This window comes from Piliocolobus tephrosceles, chromosome 5, assembly GCF_002776525.5.
Source record: "Piliocolobus tephrosceles isolate RC106 chromosome 5, ASM277652v3, whole genome shotgun sequence".
Taxonomy (NCBI): domain Eukaryota; kingdom Metazoa; phylum Chordata; class Mammalia; order Primates; family Cercopithecidae; genus Piliocolobus; species Piliocolobus tephrosceles.
The window spans coordinates 113,723,281-113,746,076 of NC_045438.1; the positions used below are offsets into that span (position 1 = coordinate 113,723,281).

The window sequence follows — 22,796 nt, forward strand, 5'->3', positions numbered from 1 at the left end:
TGATGCTGACAGTATAGAAACCACATTTTGAGAATCACTGATTTAGAGCAAAGGAATTCTGACTTCCCATCCGTCACATAACTGCTGCTCTCTGAGTCAGTTTTTTTCCTTTCTCTTCCCCTTTCCCTCCCAATCTCTCTCCCTTTTCTCTCTTTTAAATTATAAATAGGTATATTTGGGTCTAAGGAATTTACTCTTCCTCTGAACTATTACTTGACTATTAAGGCATATTATCAACGTTATTTGAAGTTATCCTCAAACTTTTTAAAGTGCTGTCATCACGATCCAAAAATTACAACTCTCCTTTCATGCAGCATAAATAAGAAAAGAAGTTCTGAAATATACAAAGGGGAGAAAGGAGAGAGTTCAAATACTTTGCTTTCACTGATATAGTGCTTATATTTTACAACATGATCTCAATAAACCTTGTATAAGAAGATAGTTTTTGCTTTGAGTCATAAAAGGCACAAGGTAACAGAATCCCAAATTCCAAGATTTGAAAACAAATTGTGGATAATTAGGCTGTATTACTTTTCTCTGAGAGTAATGAAAAATGAAAAAATAACAAAAATTAATTTTCTGTGAAAGTTTTTCTTAAACACTGTGCCCCATATCTTTTGTTTCAATACAATCAGAACACCTGTTACCATAATATGCAATGAAAATCATCTTTCATAAACACTTACTTTCAATTTTCAAGTAAATATTTGAATCAGAAGAATTTTTCAGGGGAATAAGTTTGAATATTCAGTGCTTTGACCCCTAAATCTTACATTTTCTACAAAATATACGATGGTCTATTCATTTACGTGTGAGTTAAGAGCAAGCCCCTCTGTTTTTTAATCACCTGGTGCTCAGCCCCAGGCCCACATGGAATCCACTGACATCAACTGTCATTGTAAGTAAATTGAAAAAAAAAATGCCACTGTGCTACAAACTTTCTGGTGAAGACCACTGTCCTTGGTAGCTTCACTGCTCTGCCATGACCAAGAATTGTCCCCCAGATTGTTTGCTGCCTTGCACTCTGTCAACATGTCTCCCTCCCTAGACTGAAGCTCTTTTGTAGGCATGTTTGCATTGACCCCACCTCATTCCCTAGCACCTAGCACAGTGGTGCATTTTTTATTTAATCCAGCGAGGCTGACTGTGTCATTTTTTTGTTTTTGTTGTTAAAAGAACATAATGATGTGATTTAGCTTATTCTTAAATGTTAAAGTCTTTCATTAGAGATGGAAATTATGTTAAAACTTTTACTGTAATAGAGTCTTACTGGCCATATATTGAGACAAGAAATGTTAGTAATGGTCAATTTGCAAACCTGAGAAAATTGCGTAAATGAGTGAGTATATAGTTTTGTAAGACAGTTTTGAATTACCTAACACAATATGCTATTTTATATATAAATATTTTCTCAGATATCACATTATAATAACAGTCTTGTGATTTTTTCAGAAAAAAACTATTAAGTCAACTAACATGTCTATTGTTAATTCAGAATTAGTAATTTCTACTTCTTTTAGTAGCAAAAAAAATCATTGGATAGTTTCTCGTAATTTTTAGGAACCAATTCGAATGTGAGAGATTAAAATAATAAGGGATTATACAAAGAATTAGAAATGTTTAAACATTTAATTAACACACATTATAACACATGAAACTAAAAGTGAAATAGCCTGAAATAAGTTCAGTTGAAGGTTAAACTTCTAACATATTTAAATCAAAAGTTGAGAAATCATTTTAAACTGACTTTTTTGTTTTATTTCCAAAGAGCAATAGATTTAAATAAAAAATAAAAAATAAAGACTCACAAGCAATTTTAGCTTCACATCAATAGGATAATAAAATTTTTGTTCCCAGTGATTTTAAAAAGGATAGTTTTACTCAGGTATCCTTGTCATATGAACCAATATTCTACCAGTTTTGAAGTGGTCCTGCTCCATTGGCTGCTGGGAGTGTGCTTATGCTAGTGAGCACAACTTGCTCGGAAAGTTTTGATATGTTATCAAAGTTGCTGATCTGAGTGGTCAAGGACTTCCGGCTCTCTGTGCTAGTTCGTCCCCTGGTGAGCCGATCCTCCTGGCGATGGTGAACTCCAAGGCAACAGCAAGAAAATGCAGCTTTAAATTCTTCTCGAAATTTTCCTGGCAAACAGAGAGAATGAAAGGAAAAGGAATTATGCATAAATGCTTCAACAAGTTGTGAATAGGGTACAACTGAGTTGCTCCCTTGAGCCAAACTAACAATGAGGTGTAATATTTTGCAAAGATGGGGAAAATAGAAAAAGGAAATTGAGTTTATTGGAAGCTTGGTAGACTCTTGAAACAATGAAGTATTTTCATAAAATAATGAGGCTGCCTTTCATGTATGGTGCTTGGAATTTATTTCATTCCTTTATAGTCAAACCTCATATATTTACACATATTGGTATATTTTATCTAAATAACTATAATGGAAGTGATCATCAGTAGAAGAATGCTCAGAGATATTTAATAATTAAACACAATGAAACTTATGTCATACAAAGCCAAAATTATACAAAAATTACTCCTGCATTTTACTCTAAATAACTGATACTGAAACAATTAAATCCACAAAATACTTAGAAAAATTCACTCAAATATCCAGAAAATTTCCAGTTTCATAATCTATGTAAGAAAGAACAAAGACTGAAGGGGGAAAACTACTGTATAAGGTATTCCTTGTCTTTAAATTATGGAGGAGACACTGGAGAACTATGTGAATGAATCAGTTACTTTTATTAGTGTGAATGGCAGTATTGGGAATCATTTCTTCTTTCTTAGCCTCAGCTACCCACTGAGTTATCAGTGATTAAATGAGAAGATGAATGTTCACGGGCCCAGCACAATAGCAGTCACATAATGAGTTATCAGTGACTATCAGTTGCCTCCTCTAACTCACTTTTATCCTCCATAACAGGACTTGACCTGGTTCTGTGACTTCTGCTTCAAACACTTCTCATTACAACTTCCTTATAGCCTTTACCTGCTTAGTGCAAGGTTCAGAGCTTTAGTCATTGTGCTAGAATTTTTTTAAAAAAAAAGAACAAAATTGTTTCTCAACAATCTAATTGGTTGCCTTTTTTTTTCAACCTATGCAACCAGAAGGCCAAAGATCAAGTTGGAAGATGCACATGCTTTATTAAACATGCCACAAAATGAATTTCTGTTCTTCCATATAAAATCATCATGCAGTTGAAGATAGAAATAACAAAGAAATCGCCAGTGAGTTGGAGAGTAAGGCAATGTAAAAATGTAGCTAATTAAAACATAATTCTAAAAGTCAGTCAGGCAAAATGTGAATAAATAGTGATTTAAATGATTTTTATAATTATATTGATTCCATAAACAGATATAAATTGTATAAGTTACACATATATCTATGTGTGTATCATTTAACTTACGTGTTATTTTGGAGTACTACTACTTTTGGTAGTCAGTGGGAAATATTGAGATAAATCCAAGAGATGATACACACAAGAGAAATGTAAATATAGCAAAATATCTAAAAGTTAATAGATCCCAATTCTGTCTCAGTTAGGCTACACATTTTGGCAAAGGAATAATATAGCAAGGCAAAATAGAACAAAGTATTTTATATTTTTGTAAATCAAGAGTTTGAAGTATATCATGTAAGATTTTGTGTTATTGATTTCTCAGAATGTTTACTTTTCTATTATAACATTTCTTATAAGTTTTACATGGAAAAAAATCACTTAGTTCATTTTCTCTGATGAGTTCAGCAACAAATATTTTGCCTCAAAAAAGAAGAAACTCAAGACAAATCAGGTCAGGGAAAAAGAAAAATCTCACATAGCAACTAAACTCTTCATGTAATTGAAAAGTGTTAATTGATTCCTCATCCTTGGTTAGAACTGTGGCTTATGGAAGAAAAGTTGAAAACTCACCACTGAGAAAATTATAAATAATTGGATTTGCAGCACTATTGGCATATACAAGCCAGTGTGAAAAGGTAAACCAGGCATACACAGTCTCTCTGTCATCAGTGTGGGTAAACATCCCAAATACTCTGCAGGAAAAGAAACAACAGAAAAGTATCTTTTAAATAATTAAATTCAAAGGTGAATGAGGCTATTGGTAGAGGTTGGTCTGACCCCTGTCCTCCTCGGTTGCAGGAATTGACCACAGATTGGTTTCTTACCCTATAATTGGTTTAGAACAACTTCAGTGCCTGAACAGAACCTCCAGAGCACAATCAATAAATGAAAAGCCAAATCAGGTCAGAGAAGGATCTCTCCCTTTCACAAATAGCAGATGCAGTATTTCTTGTAAATAAGAATACAGAAGTTGAATATATATCTTCTTTATTTCATTTTCTTTCTAAATACAATTGAATAATGTTGTATTAATATTCCATTATGTGTATCATTTAAAAATCACTCCTAAATGATAGTCTTCAAGTACTTTTTCCTACTTTCATTTATGTATTGATCAAAGCATCATATGCCTTCAACTCCAGTCTTCCTGGACTATCTGAAACTTGCCTTCTGGGACTCCTTAATACCCAGAGAAGAAACAGTTCTCAATGGGCAGAATTTTGGCAATTTTTAAAAATTAATGAGTGTTAATTTTTCATATATTATTTTAAACTTTAAAAAATGTTTTATTATGCTATCTTTAAAGACGATTTAAAAATTTTCTCCATACTTAGAAATATTCCATCTATTAAATTCTAATCGCTAACCTACAACAGATAACTTACAGCTACTCGATAAAATTATAGGTCAAAAATCATATATATTTCCTGCTAAAGTCTCCATCTTTGTCTGTATCTCTGTGTGTGTGTGTGTGTGTGTGTGTTTTACAACAAGAAGGCATGATAACAATGCATTTCTGGTATAAGGTGATGCTCTAAAATGTACTAGAGTTTCACAAAAATACTACATAGAGTGAAACAATATGGACAACAGAAATTTGTACTACGTTATGACCCTTTACCTCAAAATGTCTTTGAAATCTTGGACAAATCTGAACTGTTGTAAAGAAATTGGTTTTGACTAATCCGCAAAAAGTTAAGTTTTAAGGAGAAGAAGCTAGGAATGGTTTTTGTGGGAGAAAGAAAAAACAAATTTCGTATGAAAGGACAAACAAATATACAAGCATTTGAAAAAAAAATGTGTGTGGTAACAAGAAAAACAATCTTCAAGTTCTTGTTTTCAAAAGTTTTTATGTTGTGGAAAAGAGTAGAATGCCCAAAAACTTGAAATATTTTGAATTTAACATGGTCTTGCTCCTTTGACAGTTATTTGTTTTCCTTGGAAAGGAAGGGATTTGAATCAGAAGAATAAGACAAATATTTTTGACAAAAAAGTATTCGGAAATAAAAGGAAAGAGCAAGTTCTGAGATACAGGAAATCCAAATACAGAACCCAGAGAGAGGTAAATCCAATTTTCATTGAATTTAGACTGAAAGAAGATTAAAAAGAGAAAGAATAAAACCCATCTAGTAACATGTTTATAAAGTTCTTAAAAGCAAAAGACAGTATCTAGAGGTGACCATAATAAATTTATATTAAATTTCTGTTAGCAAAAAAATGATAATAATAATAAGAGGCGAAGCACAAAAAGACATGGAGGGCAAAATAATTTCTATTTTGTGAGCTGGTATAAATTTATTTCTGTGAGCAGACATAAATGTCTGAAGGACCCAGGCCACAAAAAATCATATATCTTTAAGGCTGTGACTGTAGTAAGTAGTATTACTGAACAAACGTTTATTCTCCATTTCTTCTCCATTGAAAAAGCCATTAAACAATCAAAAACAGGGGCCAAAGAGAATGAGAACCCATTGCAGCTGGTTATACCACCTTTCTTCTGACTCCAGCCAAAGCTGCTGCTCTTCAGTGTTCCCAGCTATGAGGAATATGATACTGATTCTGAATCAGGGAAAAGTGAGAGGAGCAATTCTAGCTTAAGTTCCAAGCCTGTTGTAAACAGAATTGGTATTGCCTTGGGACCAGTCTATGTGGAACAGTTTTGATAATTCCCAATAAAGTTAGCTGGCCATGAAGTTTAGTGTGTACCGCTGCCTCTGCATCTGCTGTTCATGTCATGGGTCAATATTTTTAACTTAATAGTTGTGCCTGCAGTGTAACAAATAACACACTTTCCCTCGCTGATTTTTATTAATATTTGTCCTGAGCTTGATTCAGTGACTTCAGGAAATGAATTCTTCTGTTTAGACATTCGACATACATATCTGCCTTGATTGCTTTTTTTTAAAGTGCTCACCAATGCACTTTTAAGTATAATTAGAAAACTAACATAAGATTCTTACCTCTTTTTATCCTTAAGAGATAATGCTCTCACAATTGCCTATGATTTTGAAAACGAAGTTTTGAAAAACCCATTTGTTCTCATCAAGAAAGAACTGCAAGCTGTAAATTAGTTGTTACGCATTAGAACTTTGTCTGCATCTAAGGTTTAGCAAGTAGCTTGAAGAGATTGGAGAAACATCTGTTTTATGTCTGCCATGCAACTGAGAATACGCATGGACAAAAGCACACGTCTCAGCACTCTTAAAGGCTGTTCGCCTTACCTGCTGGTGACAACATAACTGAGTCATCTGGCCTGACAAGGTATCTAGGCAGAAAGTTTAGGTTTTTCTCTGGCTAGTAAAAAAAAAAAATGTTAATTAAGAATCAAGAAATGGCAGGCTATTTCATTTTCAAATAACAGGTACGTTTTACCTCTTTAGCACATTGAGGATGCTAATTGGTAGATAGCAGATTGCAAATACCAAAAGCACAACCATCAACATCCGGGCTGTTTTCCTTCTGGCTCGGATCTGCTTTATTTCAGCCGCCACAGCGCTTATCCGGGACTTTGTCGGCTGTCCTGGCCCTCGAGGCTGTGAAACAGGCTGCAGGGGCTTCCATTTTCTCTGAACTACAGATGATGTTCCAGGAATCTGAAAGGAGAGGAGACAGACCCTTACTGCAATTTGACTTAGGATAAGTTCCACTTTGGGGAAATAATTAGAAAACACAGTCAGAAAAGGCTTCCAGACGCCTGAGGTGTGGGAGGTTTGAGCGCCTGTTTCTCCGGAGCATTTGCTGAGCTTAGTATGTGCTTGGCATTAATTCAGTCGAATACCAAATAGGAGTTTGGGTGGGAAAAAAAGTTAAAACATCAAAATTTTGTCGATGTTTAAAGAAGCTGCAAGTGGAAAAGATATTTCCTTGTAAAAAGAACAAAGCCTGGGAAAGGAGAATGATAAAGGGATGACAGCCATATTATCTTGTTAGGAATTTTTGTTCAGCTCAGATACCAAAGTTTAAAGCAAAGGAAAAACCCAGCAAGTAACGCCAAGCAACCTGTATGGATTTTTCACGCATCAATACTGCCATCTGCTGCCAGACAGAGAGATAGGACTTAACTACCTATAACTTTTTAGGTTTTCTGCTTCTCAAGTTCGGACAAAGCAAACTTTCGAATGAAAGGATATTTTTAAAAATCAAGTATTTTTTGTTGTCCACTATTTGTAGTTATGAAATTGTTTGAAATCAATTTTGTGGTCCAGCCCTTTAAAATGCACACAAAACCATTGAGGATTTTTGTGATCTTACATTAATATTTCAAATAGCTGGAATTTGTAACAATAATTACACAATTTGTACTTTTCCATTTCTTTTTCTTTTCAGAGTTATTTGATAATAGCAGGGAGTCCCTCCAAGTATAATATTTTCTTAATTGTAAGCTCATGAAGATTGATAGGGTTTAGAGAACAGAACAATAAAATTCAGCATGCATAATTTTTTAAAGAGGAAAACGTGCCAACAAGCACAAGAAAAGGCCACCTTAGTTCTAATAAGATTATTCAGCTTTGGTTTTTGTTTCTGTGCTGCAAACCAGTACTGACCAATGTGTCCCTGTGGCCTCTCAGAATAGATGTTCAATGGATTTTATTGCTTTTTACACCACAAGATCAAAGTCTGTTCGATAATCTTTGAGAACAGAATTTTACTTATATGTCCACACAGATAAATTAATATGACATTTCCTTTGACCATCTTCTCTCTTGAAGAGGCAAATGTTAACAAAAACCTGCCCTTAAATGGAAAATATCGGATAAATTATTTGTCTTCTCACTCTGTATGTCTTGTCGTGTAGACAACCCTTTTTACATAGTAGTGGTTCAACTCAATCTTTTAACCCATTAGTTGGAGAGAGATAGGAACTTTCTCTTCTCTGACTCTCATTTTAAATAGCAATTTTTAAAAATAACTGATGAGAATGAGCAATAGATGCTGGAAAGTTCCAGGAGACTTCTATTATGAAAAGCCTGTATGTGTCTGCTAAATGATCCTGAATTGTTTTCTAAATGATCTCTGAAAGATCAATTAAACTTTAGTGATTCTATCACTAACTGTTCCCCTGAAGGAGAGAATCAACATTCTGCATCTGATGACTTCTGCAACCATTAGAAACAGTTCTCGATCACCTGAGGTTGGGAGTTCGAGATCAGCCTGACCAACATGGAGAAACCCCGTCTCTAGTAAAAATACAAAATTAGCTGGGCATGGTGGCGCATGCCTGTAATCCCAGCTACTCGGGAGGCTGAGGCAGGAGAATCACTTGAACCCAGGAGGCGGAGGTTGCAATGAGCTGATGAGATCACACAATTACACTCCAGCCTGAGTAACAACAGTAAAACTTCATCTCAAAAAAAAAAAAAAAAAAAAAAAGTTCTTCATAAAGAGAAACAGCTGTGGTCCCTGACATCAGGAAAAAAATGTAGTGATGCCCTTTTTAGACAATCATCTAAATAAGGATAGAAGATGCTGAATCCTGCACTCATTTTGAGGACACATAAATTTCTCCATTGATAAGCTGTCTAGAGACACTGAGAATCCAGAGAAACTCAGTATAAAATTCAGAGGAATAACTGACATAACTGAGATCCAGGAACTATGCATTAGTAATCCTAGTACATTATTGTAAATCTCATAGATTTCAATCAAGCAGGCACTGAGCAGGATTAAGTAGAATACATGCACCCCACTTTTATTTCATGATTATAAATAAACTTTATAAATCATATTTAACACAAAAATACACCCTGAAAAATGTATTATCAAGTTATGAATTGGAAATAGCATGTACATGATGGACCTTAAAAGCTACTCCATCTTAAAAAGTGTTTGTGACCAGGATAAAGTTATGAGGAAGAGGCACACATGCTACAAACATAAAAGATATCATGAATAAACAATGAATTTGCCAACTTACATGAAATGGACAAAGCCCTTGAAAGACAAAGATGACCAAAACTGACACTGTACTTACAAACCTTGCTACAAAAAAAAAATCTCCAGTCCCAGATAGGTCCATTAATGAATTCAATCAAACAATAAAGGATAAGTAATGCCAATCTTGTTCAGACTTTTAATGAAATGTACAGAAAATCTAATATTTTTCAACAAATTTCATGAGGCCACATTTATCTTACCAATCAAAGATATGATAACAAAAGACAGCTAACAACTAAATATCCTTCATGAATAGAGATAGAAAGCACTTTAAAAATACGTTATCAAATCAAAGCCTGCAATATATAAATAGGATAATACCATTTGCTCAATCAGATTTATTCTAGCAATGCAGTGTTGGCTTACCACTCAAAAAATCAAGTCTTCTGTCACCACTTGTACTCAACATTGTACTGGACTTTGAGCCAATACAAGAAGAAAGAAAAATAAATAAATAAATAAATAAATAAATAAATAAATAAATAAATAAAATGCATACAGATTAGGTTCTATTGAGAAGAAATTATTGCTTACAAAGATCATCCTAAAGAATCTACAAAAAACCCACTAGAACTTATAAAAGAATTTAGCAAAAGGAGCAGGACACTAAATCAATAAACAAAAAAATAAATTATACTTCTATATACTAGCAATAAATGGAAAATAAAATTTTAAAGGTTTCAATATCAAAAGAATGTGTTTTAGGCACACATTTCATAAAATATATATTAAGTATATATATTTATTAAATATATAATATATTAAATATATAAGTATATATTTTATTTTATTAAATATATATATATACTGAAAGTGATGAAACATTGCAGAGATATAATAAAGAACTCCTAAATAAATAGATTCATTGTGTTCATGCACTAAAAGGCTTAGTATTGTTAATATGGCAATTCTCCCCAAATTGATCTATAGATTTAATGCAATTAATCACATTCAATACCACAACAGTCTTTTTTGTAGAAATGAAAGTACTGATTTTAATTTTTTATGAAAGTGCAAAAGACCTGGAATAGCCAAAACGATTTAAAAACAGAATTTATTCTTTTTTAAACTTTAGTTTCAGGACTTATAAAAACTCATTTCAAGATTTATAATAAGGGTACAATGAGTGTTTAAGTGTATTTGTGATTGTGTGTATCCCAGAGGACTCATCTGATGTATATATTTACTGGTCAGGGAAGGAAAGGTAAATATTCGAAGCAAAACGTATTCAAATCAAAGCAGGAAGAAAGTATGTGAACAATGAAACCACGAACAACATTGCTTAATGCTGCCAAAAGATCAAGAAATAAATTTTAAATATGTATATTCTTTATAAATCATTGGTGATTTTTGTGTAAGTTGTTTCACTGTAGTGATGAAAGTTGACATTACATTGAAGTGGGCTGAGACATCAGTGGAGGTGGCCATGAGTGAGAAAAAGATGACAAATGGAAATAAGTCAAGAATTTTATCTGGAAGGAGGAGGAACAAAGAGTTAAGTTTGTGGCTGGATGAGTCTGAGAGTTTGGATGATGATTTTTCTTAACGCATAGCAAATGCCTGCTCCATTTGCTAAGTGCTAAGAACCTTGTAGGACAGGTCTCCTTTCTCCTTACCCTATTCTGTAACCCATTACCCATTTCATCGTAATGGAGTACAACAGATATTTGGTAGGCACTGGCTGTCTTATATGCAGCAATAATCTCCTTACATTTCCCTGTTCAGCGGGGACTGTGAAAATTTTTCTTGCCCCTTACACTCCCCACCATATGAAGATGACTGTGTTCCAACTCCGAGGGAGTTTTTCACATTAAATTCCATGACTTCCTGACACTTTTTGTTTACCTCAGTACTGCTCTAATAAAAATTAAGATTTGCATGCTAAATTTTTATAATGAGGACTACAATTTTATTTGTTGCTTTTCTTAACATCATTCTCACTATGAATAGCTCCACTTTCAGAGTGTACAGATGGCCCTTATGGGTGACAACTGCAATACCTGGTCTTCTCACTATGCCTCCTGCCCCTTGTCCAACTCCAGATCTGTTGTCTCGCAACATTATTCTGTCAAACAGCCTGTGACTTCTTCTTTGCAAAAAAAAAAAAAAAAAAAAAAAAATGGTTTTCCCTCTGCTCTCTGGGACTTGATATATGGTTTCATGGAATAGGTTCTCTCATTTTTTGCATGCCTATGGACCATATTAAAGTCTATAGAAGTACAGAAAAATACTTTAGTCAGAAAGTACAGAAAAAACAACCTGGGGATAGTTCCTATTATAGTCTCTCATTACATTAACATGTCAAATTGTGTGTTTAACCTTTTTTGCTTCCCTGTGGTTTCAGCAGCAGAACTTTCTTTAAAAACAAAACAAAACAATAAAAAAAAACTTCCGTTTTAAAAATTTTTAAATATCCATAATTTTTGTTCTTTCTTTTTTTTTTAAAAGACATTTTATTGAGATATAATTCACATACCAAAACCTCACTGCTTTAAGGGGTTCAAAAATGATTTTTAGAATATTCACAGTTGTGCAACTATCACATCATCACTATCTAATCGAGAACATTTTCATCACCTCCAAATGAGGCTCCAAATCCATTAGCAGTCACTTCTCATTGTCCCATTCTGTCGGCCGCTGCCAAGGACAAATTATTTTGGCTCTATATATTTGCCTGTTCTCAACATTTCATGCAAATAGAATTATGTAATATGTGGCCTTTTGTGCCTGACTTCTTTCACTTACTATGTTTTCAAGATTCATCAGTCTTGTGGCACATATCAGTGCTTCATTTCTTTTAATAGCTGAATAATATTATATTGCTTGCATATAGAACAGTTAGTTAATCCATTTATTCATTGATAACATTTGGGTTGTTTCCCCTTTTTGGCTACTATGAATTTTATACTGTTATGAACATTCATGTGTAAGTTTTTGTGTAAACATGCCTTCAGTTCTCTGGGTATATAGCTAGAGATTGAATTGCTGAGTCATGTGATAATTCTCTAAGATTTTGAGGAACTATCAAACTGTTTTCCAAAGAAGTTGCATCATTTTGCATTTCCACCAGCAATGTAGGAGGATTCCAGTTACTCCACATCCTTACCAATAATGATTATTGCCTTTTAAAAAAAATCTATCCTGTTGTGTGTGAATAGGTGTCTCATGATTTTGATTAATATTTCTCTCATGAGTAACAATGTTAAGCACCTTCTTATGTGCTTATTGACCATCTGTATATCTTCTTGCAGAATTGTTTATTCAAATCTTCGCCTACTTGTAATTGTTTTTTAAATTATTAATTCATAAGAGTTCTTTATATATTCTGGATACAAATTCCTTACCACAAAAATGATTTGCAAATATTTTCTGCCATTATATGGGCTGACTTTTAACTTTTCTAATGGCGCAGTTTGAAGCACAAAAGTTTTTGTTTTGATAATGTCCAATGTATCTATGTTGTCATTTGTTGCTTGTGGTTTGGTGTCATATTTAAGAACCTATTGGTTAAGCCAAGGTCATGATGATTTGCTTCTGTGTTTTCTTCTAAGAGATTAGCACTTACATATAAATCTGTGATTCATTTTGAGTTAAGTTTTGAAGATGGTATGAAGTGAGGTTCAACTCCATTCTTTTGCATGTGGGTATACAATTGCCTTAACACCATTTGTTGTAGGGTTATGATTTTTCCCAGTGAACTGTGTTAAAACATTTATCAATACTCAATCATAAATATGAGAGTTTATTTGTGGACCATGAATTCTATTCCATTGATTTATGTGACTAACTGTATGCAAGTACCACACTGTCTTAGTTACTTTGGCTTTTTATTAAGATTTGACATTAGGAAGTAAGTTTTCCAATTTGTTTTTCTTTTTCAAGATTATTTTGGTTATTCTCTATTCCTTGCATTTCCACATTAATTTTAGGATCAGTTTATCAATTTGTGTCCAAAATGCAAAGCCATCTGGGATTTTAATAGGAATTGTATTGAATTCATAGATTAATTTGAAGATTATTTCTATTTTAACAAGACTGAATCTTCCAATCCATAAACACAGAATATCTTTTCATTTACGTAGTCCTTCTTTAAGTTTTTTCAATGATATTTTGTAATTGTATGTGTACTCTTTGTGTACAGATTGAATCCCTTATCTGAAATTCTTGAGACCAAAAGTGTTTTGAGATTTTTTTGAATTTTGGATTATTTTCATATACATAATAAGATATCTTGTAGATGAGACTTAAGTCTAAACCCAAAACGTACTTATGTTTTGTAAATACCCAATACAAATAGTCTTGAAACAAATTTTACTAATTTTGGGCATGAAACAAAGTTTTGGTTGACTTTTGATGTGACCTGTCACATGAGGTAGCGGGAGAATTCTCCACTTCTGGCATCATGTTAGCTCTCACAAGTTTGGGATTTTAGAGCAGCTAGAATTTTAGGTTTTGGGATTAGAGATGCTTAACCTGTACTACATGTGATTCAAGGACTGTGTTGGTAACCTTTCTGAGACTGAATATGGTGATGAAGAACAAAATGTTACAGAAATGGACTATTTGATGCTTGAATGGAAATAACTGACTCGAGAAACTTGTATAATGGTAGACTACTCATTGAAGTTGCTAATAATTATGATTGTTAAATGATATTCATGTATAGGACTTGAAAATATTGAAGGAATATTATTTAATTGATTTGATCAACATACTACTTATTTTTAATAATCCAGAGCCATTTCCTTTTCATTATTTTTGTTGCCTATATAGAGAGGAGAACCACATCATTTAGCAGATGCACCTTTTTAAATACAAAAATAGGGTAATTTTCTCCCTGGATCTTTGGTGGTTATGTTAGAATCCTCAGCAATACAGTGAATTCATAATTCTCTTTTTAGGGAATTATAACTGCTGCATGGAATCCATGTTTCTATAATTTCTGAACATTCCCTAAATATACGTTTATGCTGAAGACCTTTTTTTTTTTTTTTCCGACAAGAGTCTAACTCTGCCACCCAGGCTGGAGTGCAGGGGTGCAATCTTGGCTCACTGCAGCCTCTGCCTCGAAGGCTCAAGTGATTCTCATGCCTCAACTTCCTGAGTAGCTGGGATTTATAGCTGGAATTATAGTCTTGCTCTGCACCACCATGCCTGGCTCATTTTTGTATTTTTAGTAGGAACGTGATTTCGCCACGTTGAACATGCTGGTCTTGATCTCCTGGCCTCATGTGATCCTCCCACCTAGGTCTCCCAAAGTGTTGAGATTACAGGCATAAGCAATCGAGCCTGGACAAAGTCTCTTGTTAAGCTTCTTTTATTAAATTTATTTCTAGGTATCTGATTAATTTTGTTGCTATTTAAATGATTTTTCTTTGCTAATGCATAAAAATGAAATTGATTTTTGTATATTAATCTTTCATCCTGGAAACTAGCTGAACTCATTTATTTGTTCTAATGTGTTTGTTTTGCAAAATAATTTGTTAGGATTTTCTATATAAAATATCACATAACCTACAAGTAGAAATAATTTACCTCTTATTTTGTGATCTTCATGCCTTTTATTTTTTATTATTGTTAATATATCTTGCCTGTTTGCCCTGTAAAAATCAGTTCCATTCAATATTGAATGAAAATGGTTATAGCAGACATACTTGTCTTGTTTCTGACTTTAGTAGGGAAATATTCAGTCTTTCACCATTAAGTATGCTGTCAGCTGTGAAGTTTTCATAGATGACCTTTGTCAAATTGAGGAAGTCCCATTCATTCCCAGATGGTTGAGTATTTTTTATCATGAAAGCATATTGTATTTTTTTCAAGTGCTTTTACTGCATCTATTAAGATGATCATGTGGTTTTAGACATTTATTTCATTAATATGATGCATTACATTGATTGATTTTCATGTGTTAAAGGCACCTTGCAATGGTGGGCTAATTCAGTTGATCATTGTGTATAATTATTTTTATATATTGTTGGATTTGATTTGATAGCATTTTGTTGAATACTTTCACATCTATATTTATAACTATATTAGTGTGTAGTTTTATTTTATTGTAATGTCTGTGGTTTTAGTATCAGGGAAATTCTGACCTCATGGAAGGAAATGACAGTGTTTCCTCTTTTTGTTATTTTTTGGAAAAAGTTGTGAAGGACTGGTATTAATACTCGTTTAAATGTTAAGTAGAATTCAATGGTGAAGCCACTTGGGCTTCTCTCTGTAGGAAGTTTCCTGATTACTGATTCAATCTCTATTCAGATTTCCTAATTCTCTTTGAGTAGGGTACAGTAGTTTCTGTCTTTCTATGAAATTGTCCATTTCATCTAGGCTATTTGTTGGCATACATTTTTTCATACTGTCCTCTTATTCTCTTCTTATCTCTGTAATGACAGTAGTGATAGATCAAGCAAAAGCAAATCAAATTGGGAAGATAACTTCTGATGTTAGTGATTTTTGTTTTCTCTCTTTTTTCTTGGTTAACTTAGGAAAAGGTTTGTCCTTTGATCTTTTCTAAGTTCCAACTTTCTGTTTTGTAGATTTTTTTTCTATTGTTTTTCTATGCCTCATTTATTCCCTTTCTAATCTTTATTATTTCCCTCCTACTGTTTGCTTTGGTTTTGGTTTTTTTCTTTTTCTTTTTTAGTTTCTTTTGGTGGAATATTAGGGTTTTCTATTTAAAATCTTTCTTCTTTTTTAATATAAATGTTTATACCTATCAGTTTCCCTCTCAGCACTTCTTTGCTGCATTTTGTATATGTATATATGTTGTGTTTTCACTTTCATTGATCTAAAAACATTTTCTAAATTCCCTTATGATTTCCTCTTTTATCTATTGATTATTTAAAAGTGTGATGTTTAATTTTCATACAGTTGTGAATTTCAAAAATTTATTTCTATAATTAATTTCTAATTAATACAATTATAATTCTATCATGGTAGGAAAATGTATTTTTTATTATTTTAATTGTTTAAAATGTATTGAGACTTGCCTTAGAGCATATCTTATGATCTAACCTAGAAAATGTTCTGTGTGCACATGGGATAAACATGCATTCTTCTGTTTCTGGTGAAGTGTTCTATAAATATCTGTTAAGTCCAGTGGTTTCATAGTTTTGTTTAAATATTTTATTTCCTTTTTGCTATTCTGCCTGTTTTTTCTATCCATTACTGCAAGTGGGTATTAACATTTTGAACTATAATTGTCTAGCTGCCTACTTGTCTCAATTCTACTAGTTTTTGCTTGGTATATTTTGGGTTTCAGTTGTTAAATGCATCTATGTTTATAACTTTTATATCTTCTTGATGGACCGACTCCATCATCATTATGAAATGTTCCTCTCTATGTATAGCGATATTTTGTTAAAATTTATTTTGTATAATTTTAGAATAAGCACATTAACTACCTTTTTGTGATTATTTTAGTACTTCTGTTATTTTACATTTAACCTATTTGTATATCTGAATATGAGGTATGTCTCTTGTAGACAGCATAAAGTTGGATCATGGGTTTTTTTATTATTATTATTGGTTGGTTTTTATCTATTATGTCAATCTGTGCCCTTTGAAGTATTGTATCCATTTATATTTAATTTAATCATTAAGAAAATATAATTTATATCTGCCATTTTACTATTTGTGACTTATATATATTGTATCTCTTATGTTCTTCTATTTCCTCACTACTGCTTTATTTTGTGTTAAATATTTTCTGTATACCATTTTAATTCTTTTGTTGCTTTACCTATATTTCTACATTTTTCAGAAAATTATTTTCTTACTGGTTACACTGGGGATTAAAATTAGCAACTTAATCTAAACAATCTGCTTAGATTATGCCAATGTAATTTCAATAGTGTAAAACAAATTTGCTGCAATATAGCTCCGTTTCTTCCTCCTTTTTGAATTACATCTGTATACATTATAAAGTGAATCTTCACAATTTTATAGCTATTGTTTTATGCAGTAATTCTTTAAATCAGATAACAGAAGATAAATATGTTTATTCTGTCTACTGTATTTACCTATGTAGTTACCTTTACTGGTGCTCTTTATTTTTTTGTATGGACTCCAGTTACTGCCTTCCTGATTCTGCCTCTGCAATTGTAATTTGTTTGCTATTTTCTCACACTAGACTGATTTGTCACCGTCAACTATTATTTATCTTAAGTTCTCTTTGAAGAGTGCTGAATAAAGAGCAGCAGAAAACTTTGTGATAAGAGCTGGGAAGGAGAAGGTCTTTCAAAGCCCTTGAAAAGCTGAACTATAGTTTCAGACCCAAATATCTATTACAGTCCATCCTCAGTACCTCACACCATAGCTGACACAGAGTATGTGCTGAATAAATGTGACATAAATTAACACAAGCACATGATGATTAAGATTTAGTGTTGAATTATATGAAGGGTCTGAACTACGAAAAATGCTGACAGATAAATGAAAGGGTCAAGCAAGCTAACTTCTTTAAAAAAAAAATAAGTTTTAGAAAATAATCTGTAGAATTTCCTGAGTACTCTGAGTCAAATTGCCAAAAAGAGAGAGAGAGAGAGAGAGAGAGAGAGAAAATTTAAGTAGTTCACAGCAATGTATTAGCTAATTCTTTTAATGAGGCTTAAACTCCTTGAGAAAGTCAGACAAGGACACACAATTTGCTCACTAATAATCTTACACTTACTAATTCAAAAGCACACAACAGATTTCATGCATTTCTATAATTTTAAGCAAATAGGACAAGCTCTTCATTTGATAGCTCACTTAATGTAGCCTATGGCACACATAATACCTTACAACTTTGTTTATAGACACTAACAGTTGGAAATTGAGAGTTGCTCAAGCAGAATTCTATGTAATCACCCATTTGAGGTTAATTCACTTTATTGTGGATGCTAAAGTGAGTTCAGCTGAACTTGGTATTTTCCATTCCAATCTGTTTTGTAAATGATTTTAGTTTCACAGCCCAAACATTTTACTGCAAATCTTCTGAATCGTGTGGCTTGCACTAATCAGCAAAGTTCATGAAAAGAATGTGGATTATTTCTGAATCTGTGATGCAATTTATTTTAAACTTTATTTCAATAGAGTTTGGGAAATTTCAAACTATACGCTTAAATGGTGGAAAATTAAATTGTTTGGATTTTGCTGTCACTCATTTATTTAACAAACTTTTTAAAACATTTTCTACGGCCGGACGTGGTGGCTTACACCTGTAATCCCAGCACTTTGGGAGGCCAAGGTGGGTGGATCACGAGGTCAGGAGAGCAAGACCATCCTGGCTAGCATGGTGAAACCCTGTCTCTACTAAAACATACAAAAAATTAGCCGGGCGTGGTGGTGGGCACCTGTAGTCCCAGCTGCTCAGGAGGCTGAGGTGAGAGAATGGCGTGAACCCAAGAGGTGGAGCTTGCAGTGAGCCGAGGTCACGCCACTGCACTCCAGCCTGGGTGACAGAGTGAGACTCTGTCTCAAAGAAAAAAAAAAAAAATTTCTCTGATGGTACCATGTAAACTTTAGGGTAACCATGGTATCATGGTAAAGTTTTACCATATAAAAGTAACAAGACAGATACATTACAACCTTTAAAGAGTTTTAAATGTATGCCAATTTGTAAATAAATGAATAAGAAATTATAAGCATATATTTTATACAATGCACACTAACTAGTAAAAGTAAGGAAACAGGGGATATTCTTAACACTGAACATTCCCCAACAAAATCTCAATCCAAATCTAAAACATCTTTATTTCCACATGCTCATTAATTGCTTTTTCCCCTTCAAGAAATTCTAATCCATTTCTACAAACGTTTATCAGAGTAACTGGGCAATAGATTCTCTATGTCTTCTTTTATCTAAACTTCCCCAGCACTTTCTCCTATTCTACTTGCTTTTTCCTTATGAAAAAAGCAACTATGTGTGCTGAGCATGTGCTATTTCTAGGGGTACAAAGATGACAGCGAGACAATCTTTATCTTAGTAGAGTTTACAGACAAATAAGAAGCACTATATTGGTATTTCCATGTGCATTTAAAAAAAAAAAACCGTCAAATACACCAATTCAACACACGCTCGTTATTTTAGAAATATAAGTACAATTAGTTGAGAGGCCATTATTAAACAACATCTATTAAGATATTTTGTTTAATGAGCACTTTCTATATTTAGGCACTGGAGTTAATTAATCTAAGCAAGCTTATCCAACCCACCTAATATTTTGTTGTTGCAGTTCTGTTTGTTTTGTTTTGTTTTGTTTTGTTTAGGCTTTTAGCAGCCTGAAGCCATGGTTTTTTGTTTCTATCTCTAGTAATAAGCAGAAAATAGGGATGAGGAAGGGGCTTTACTGGCCCAACCAGAAATAGAAACTAAGAACCCACAACTGTGTTTTCTCCCTTGGACACCCCTGAATGCATGTAACAAACCTATGAGGAAGATTGTATGTGACCCCATTTTAAAGCTAATAAAAGGAGTCACAGAAATTTAAGTAATTTACAAAATTCATGTAACTACTAAGTGGTGGAGTGAGGATTTAAATTCATGCAGTCTGGCCCTTGTGTTTTTGACTTCTCTGTAGTGTATCATTCCAGATCATTCATCCCCACCTTGTAGGAAGCTCCCCATTGCCCTGTGATGTGTGGTGTCTTTCTGTCAGAGAAGAATGCTTCCCCTCTTCATGGTCAAGTTTAACCACATGACTTGTTTTAGCCAATGAAAAGTGAGATGTAACACATGCCGGTTCCTAAAAGACATTAAGAGAAAATATACTTTTCTTCCAGTTTTCTTTTTCTCTCAGTCTCAGAATGGCATGTGCCAGAAAGTACCATTCCTTCAGACTAGGTTCTGGAATGAGAAAACATACGGAGCACAGTGCCCCAGCCAGTCCTCACCACTGAACTGTAATATGAGTGAAACAGAACTGTTGTTGCAAACCACATTTTTTACTAGAAGAATAACCTAGCAAAACATGACAGATACAATAATAGGTACTAGGAAATAGGATGCTGTAGTAACAAACACCCTAAAACATAAGCAATGGCTTCATAGGGAGGTGGAGAGTGCTGAGAAAACTATCACCAACATCTAGAAAATCACCACTCATGTGTCATAATGGTCCACATTTGTTTTTATAGTAACAAATGATGGGAAACAAAATTTTAATAAATGTTGCTACTGGTTGCACTTATAAGGCCATAAAAGAAATGACTTCTTTGTAAAAGTAGAGGAAAGGAGAACATTTGAAATTATGAGTCATGTAGTGTTGAAAAATATGAGTGTTGCTCATATCCAGTCAGTGACAGATGATCTTGAAAAATGCTTTGAATTACAAGGGTTGATTTAAAAAACAAAGACACATCCTCAAAGACCAAATAAAGTGTTTGCGAAATATTTTTAATGAATTAAGGTGACTCCAGTAAATCTTTTCAGTTGGATAAAATGTGTCAGAGAAAACTGACTAATGGCATGGCTTTCCACAAGCCTGATAAAATCAATATTGACGATAAGTTTAAAGAAGGAGGGAAATACATCTCTGAGAATTATGGCATTTTAAGATACATTTTACAAAATGTGACAGACTGAGCCACATCCTTTTTGTCTCTATCTTACAAACCACTGAATGTGTTTGCTGGTGATTTGCTTTGCATCATCAAGGTTTAACTTAAATGTTACCTTCCCTGGATTAGATACCCTTTTAGTACATTTTGCTCGGATTCTCTGTGCTTATATTTAAAGAAATTTTCACCCTGCATCTGACCATGTTCCTTCTCTAGACTATGAATTCCTCGATGGCAAAAAGTAGAATTTTTAGCTTTTTTTGTGAGACGTGTATGTGAAAGGTTCATGATATATATTTGAGGAATGAATAACTGAGTGAGTGAATACAAACATTCACTGATACAGCAGAATTATCTACCAAAGTGTAGTAACCCCAAATCAGCATTACATAGTTTTTAAAATTATACATTCTGCCTGAGTCATAATCTTCTAAAGAATGAGATATTTGAAGTTGGAGATTTAACTCATATGTTCAAATGTATTAAATAAATCTGATTAAAAATATAACCTTTTAGACTTACAGTCTCAAAAACGCTAAAGGAATTTTTATTTGCTATTTCTCAGAGAAAGCGAAATTAATGTTACGCCTACACAAAAGTTAATCAATCACAGATGTTAAATTTTGTTTAAAACGTAAAGCACTTTATCAGGTTATAAAATACATTTGTTAAATATTACTCTAAAAATACCTAGGTTCTCATTATTTTAGAAGAATACACAATATAATACTTTTCTGAACATGTTATGTTGGTTCAATGTATTCTTCAATTTTGTTTATACAAGCATCCTAAAAAAAAAAAACACAGGCAAATTATTTGGAAGGAATAGCAAATAACAAATTATGTGTGGAGGAAAAACACACACAAATTATTTGAAACTACATACCTGTCGACACCAGAGTTTACGAAATATTTGCAGATAAGCCAACACCATAAGACACAGTGGTGCCATATATGTCACCAGAAAGAAACAGATGTGGTACATCTTGGGATAAATTTCACCTGGGATGAAAATCAAAACAACAAAAGCTTACATTATAATTGATGGACATTTTAAAAAGATACATGTCAATGCTTTTCTTCAAAGTACATATTTACCTTTTATTTGATGTCATTGTCATATTATATATGCAAAGGGGAAAATAATTCATAATATTTAACAACTTACCTTTACTCAGTATATGTGTATACACATACCAAATGTAAACTCTTAATTTCACTTAGTGTACTCAGATAAATAATAATTAGTTATTTCTCAATTTGTGCTACCCAGAGTCAAGTGTTCACTTATTTAAAGGCCCTTTATTTGACTTGATTACATCTGGCTAATTAACAAAATTAATTTGGGTTGTTCTAAACTTTCATTTACAAAAAGGGACATGACTCAATGAAAACCTAATAACTAATGCTTTGGTTAAAATCGGAAGAAAATATAAACTCAATTGGTTCTTCCTTATTAGAATGTAAGTTCCCTGAGAAATGGGAGGCTATTCCCAGTTGTATCTCCAAATACAAATGTGAAAAAAATTTTGAAAACTAAATACGATAAAAATTTGACAATGATTCTTTTTGTTGACTTATTGGAACCTATACAAAATTCCTTCTTAAGCATAGTATGTCTGTGGTGTGTGTATGCTTTTATTAAAAATACATATGTGCACTTTTAATAACAAGAATTTTAAGGCTTTATAACATTAATTTTCTCCAATCCAATATGAATATTTTCTCACTTGTTAAGCATAAGCATCTCTAGGACTGCAGTAATTTTTTTATTTATCATTAATCCTATGTGCACAGATGATACACATCACAGATTAGCCACTTACGAACAAGTCGATTAATGACTTCATGGCATTGTGGTTTAATATTTTAGCTTTTGTAAATTATATTGATTACTAACCTTGTAAATGCTTTAGAAGATATATATATATATATATATATATATATATATATATATATATATATA

General features: G+C 32.9%; 1 protein-coding gene across 2 annotated transcripts in view; it reads right to left on the reverse strand.

Annotated features, from left to right (window-relative positions):
• Positions 1 to 1,610: 1,610 nt before the first annotated feature.
• The window catches only part of HCRTR2 (hypocretin receptor 2), a 115,403-nt gene continuing 94,217 nt past the window's right edge, over positions 1,611 to 22,796 (reverse strand). Inside the window, exons 4-7 of one of the 2 annotated variants that reach the window (XR_002733830.2) lie at positions 21,717 to 21,832; positions 6,728 to 6,948; positions 3,831 to 4,047; positions 1,611 to 2,141 (exon numbers count right to left, since the gene is read on the reverse strand). Coding sequence is in view for 1 of the 2 variants with exons in the window: in XM_023223002.1 (XP_023078770.1) it covers positions 1,912 to 2,141; positions 3,926 to 4,047; positions 6,728 to 6,948; positions 21,717 to 21,832 (689 nt within the window). In the remaining variant the exon portion in view is untranslated. The remainder of the gene's footprint in view (positions 2,142 to 3,830; positions 4,048 to 6,727; positions 6,949 to 21,716; positions 21,833 to 22,796) is intronic. The other variant, XM_023223002.1, reaches the window with a different exon arrangement.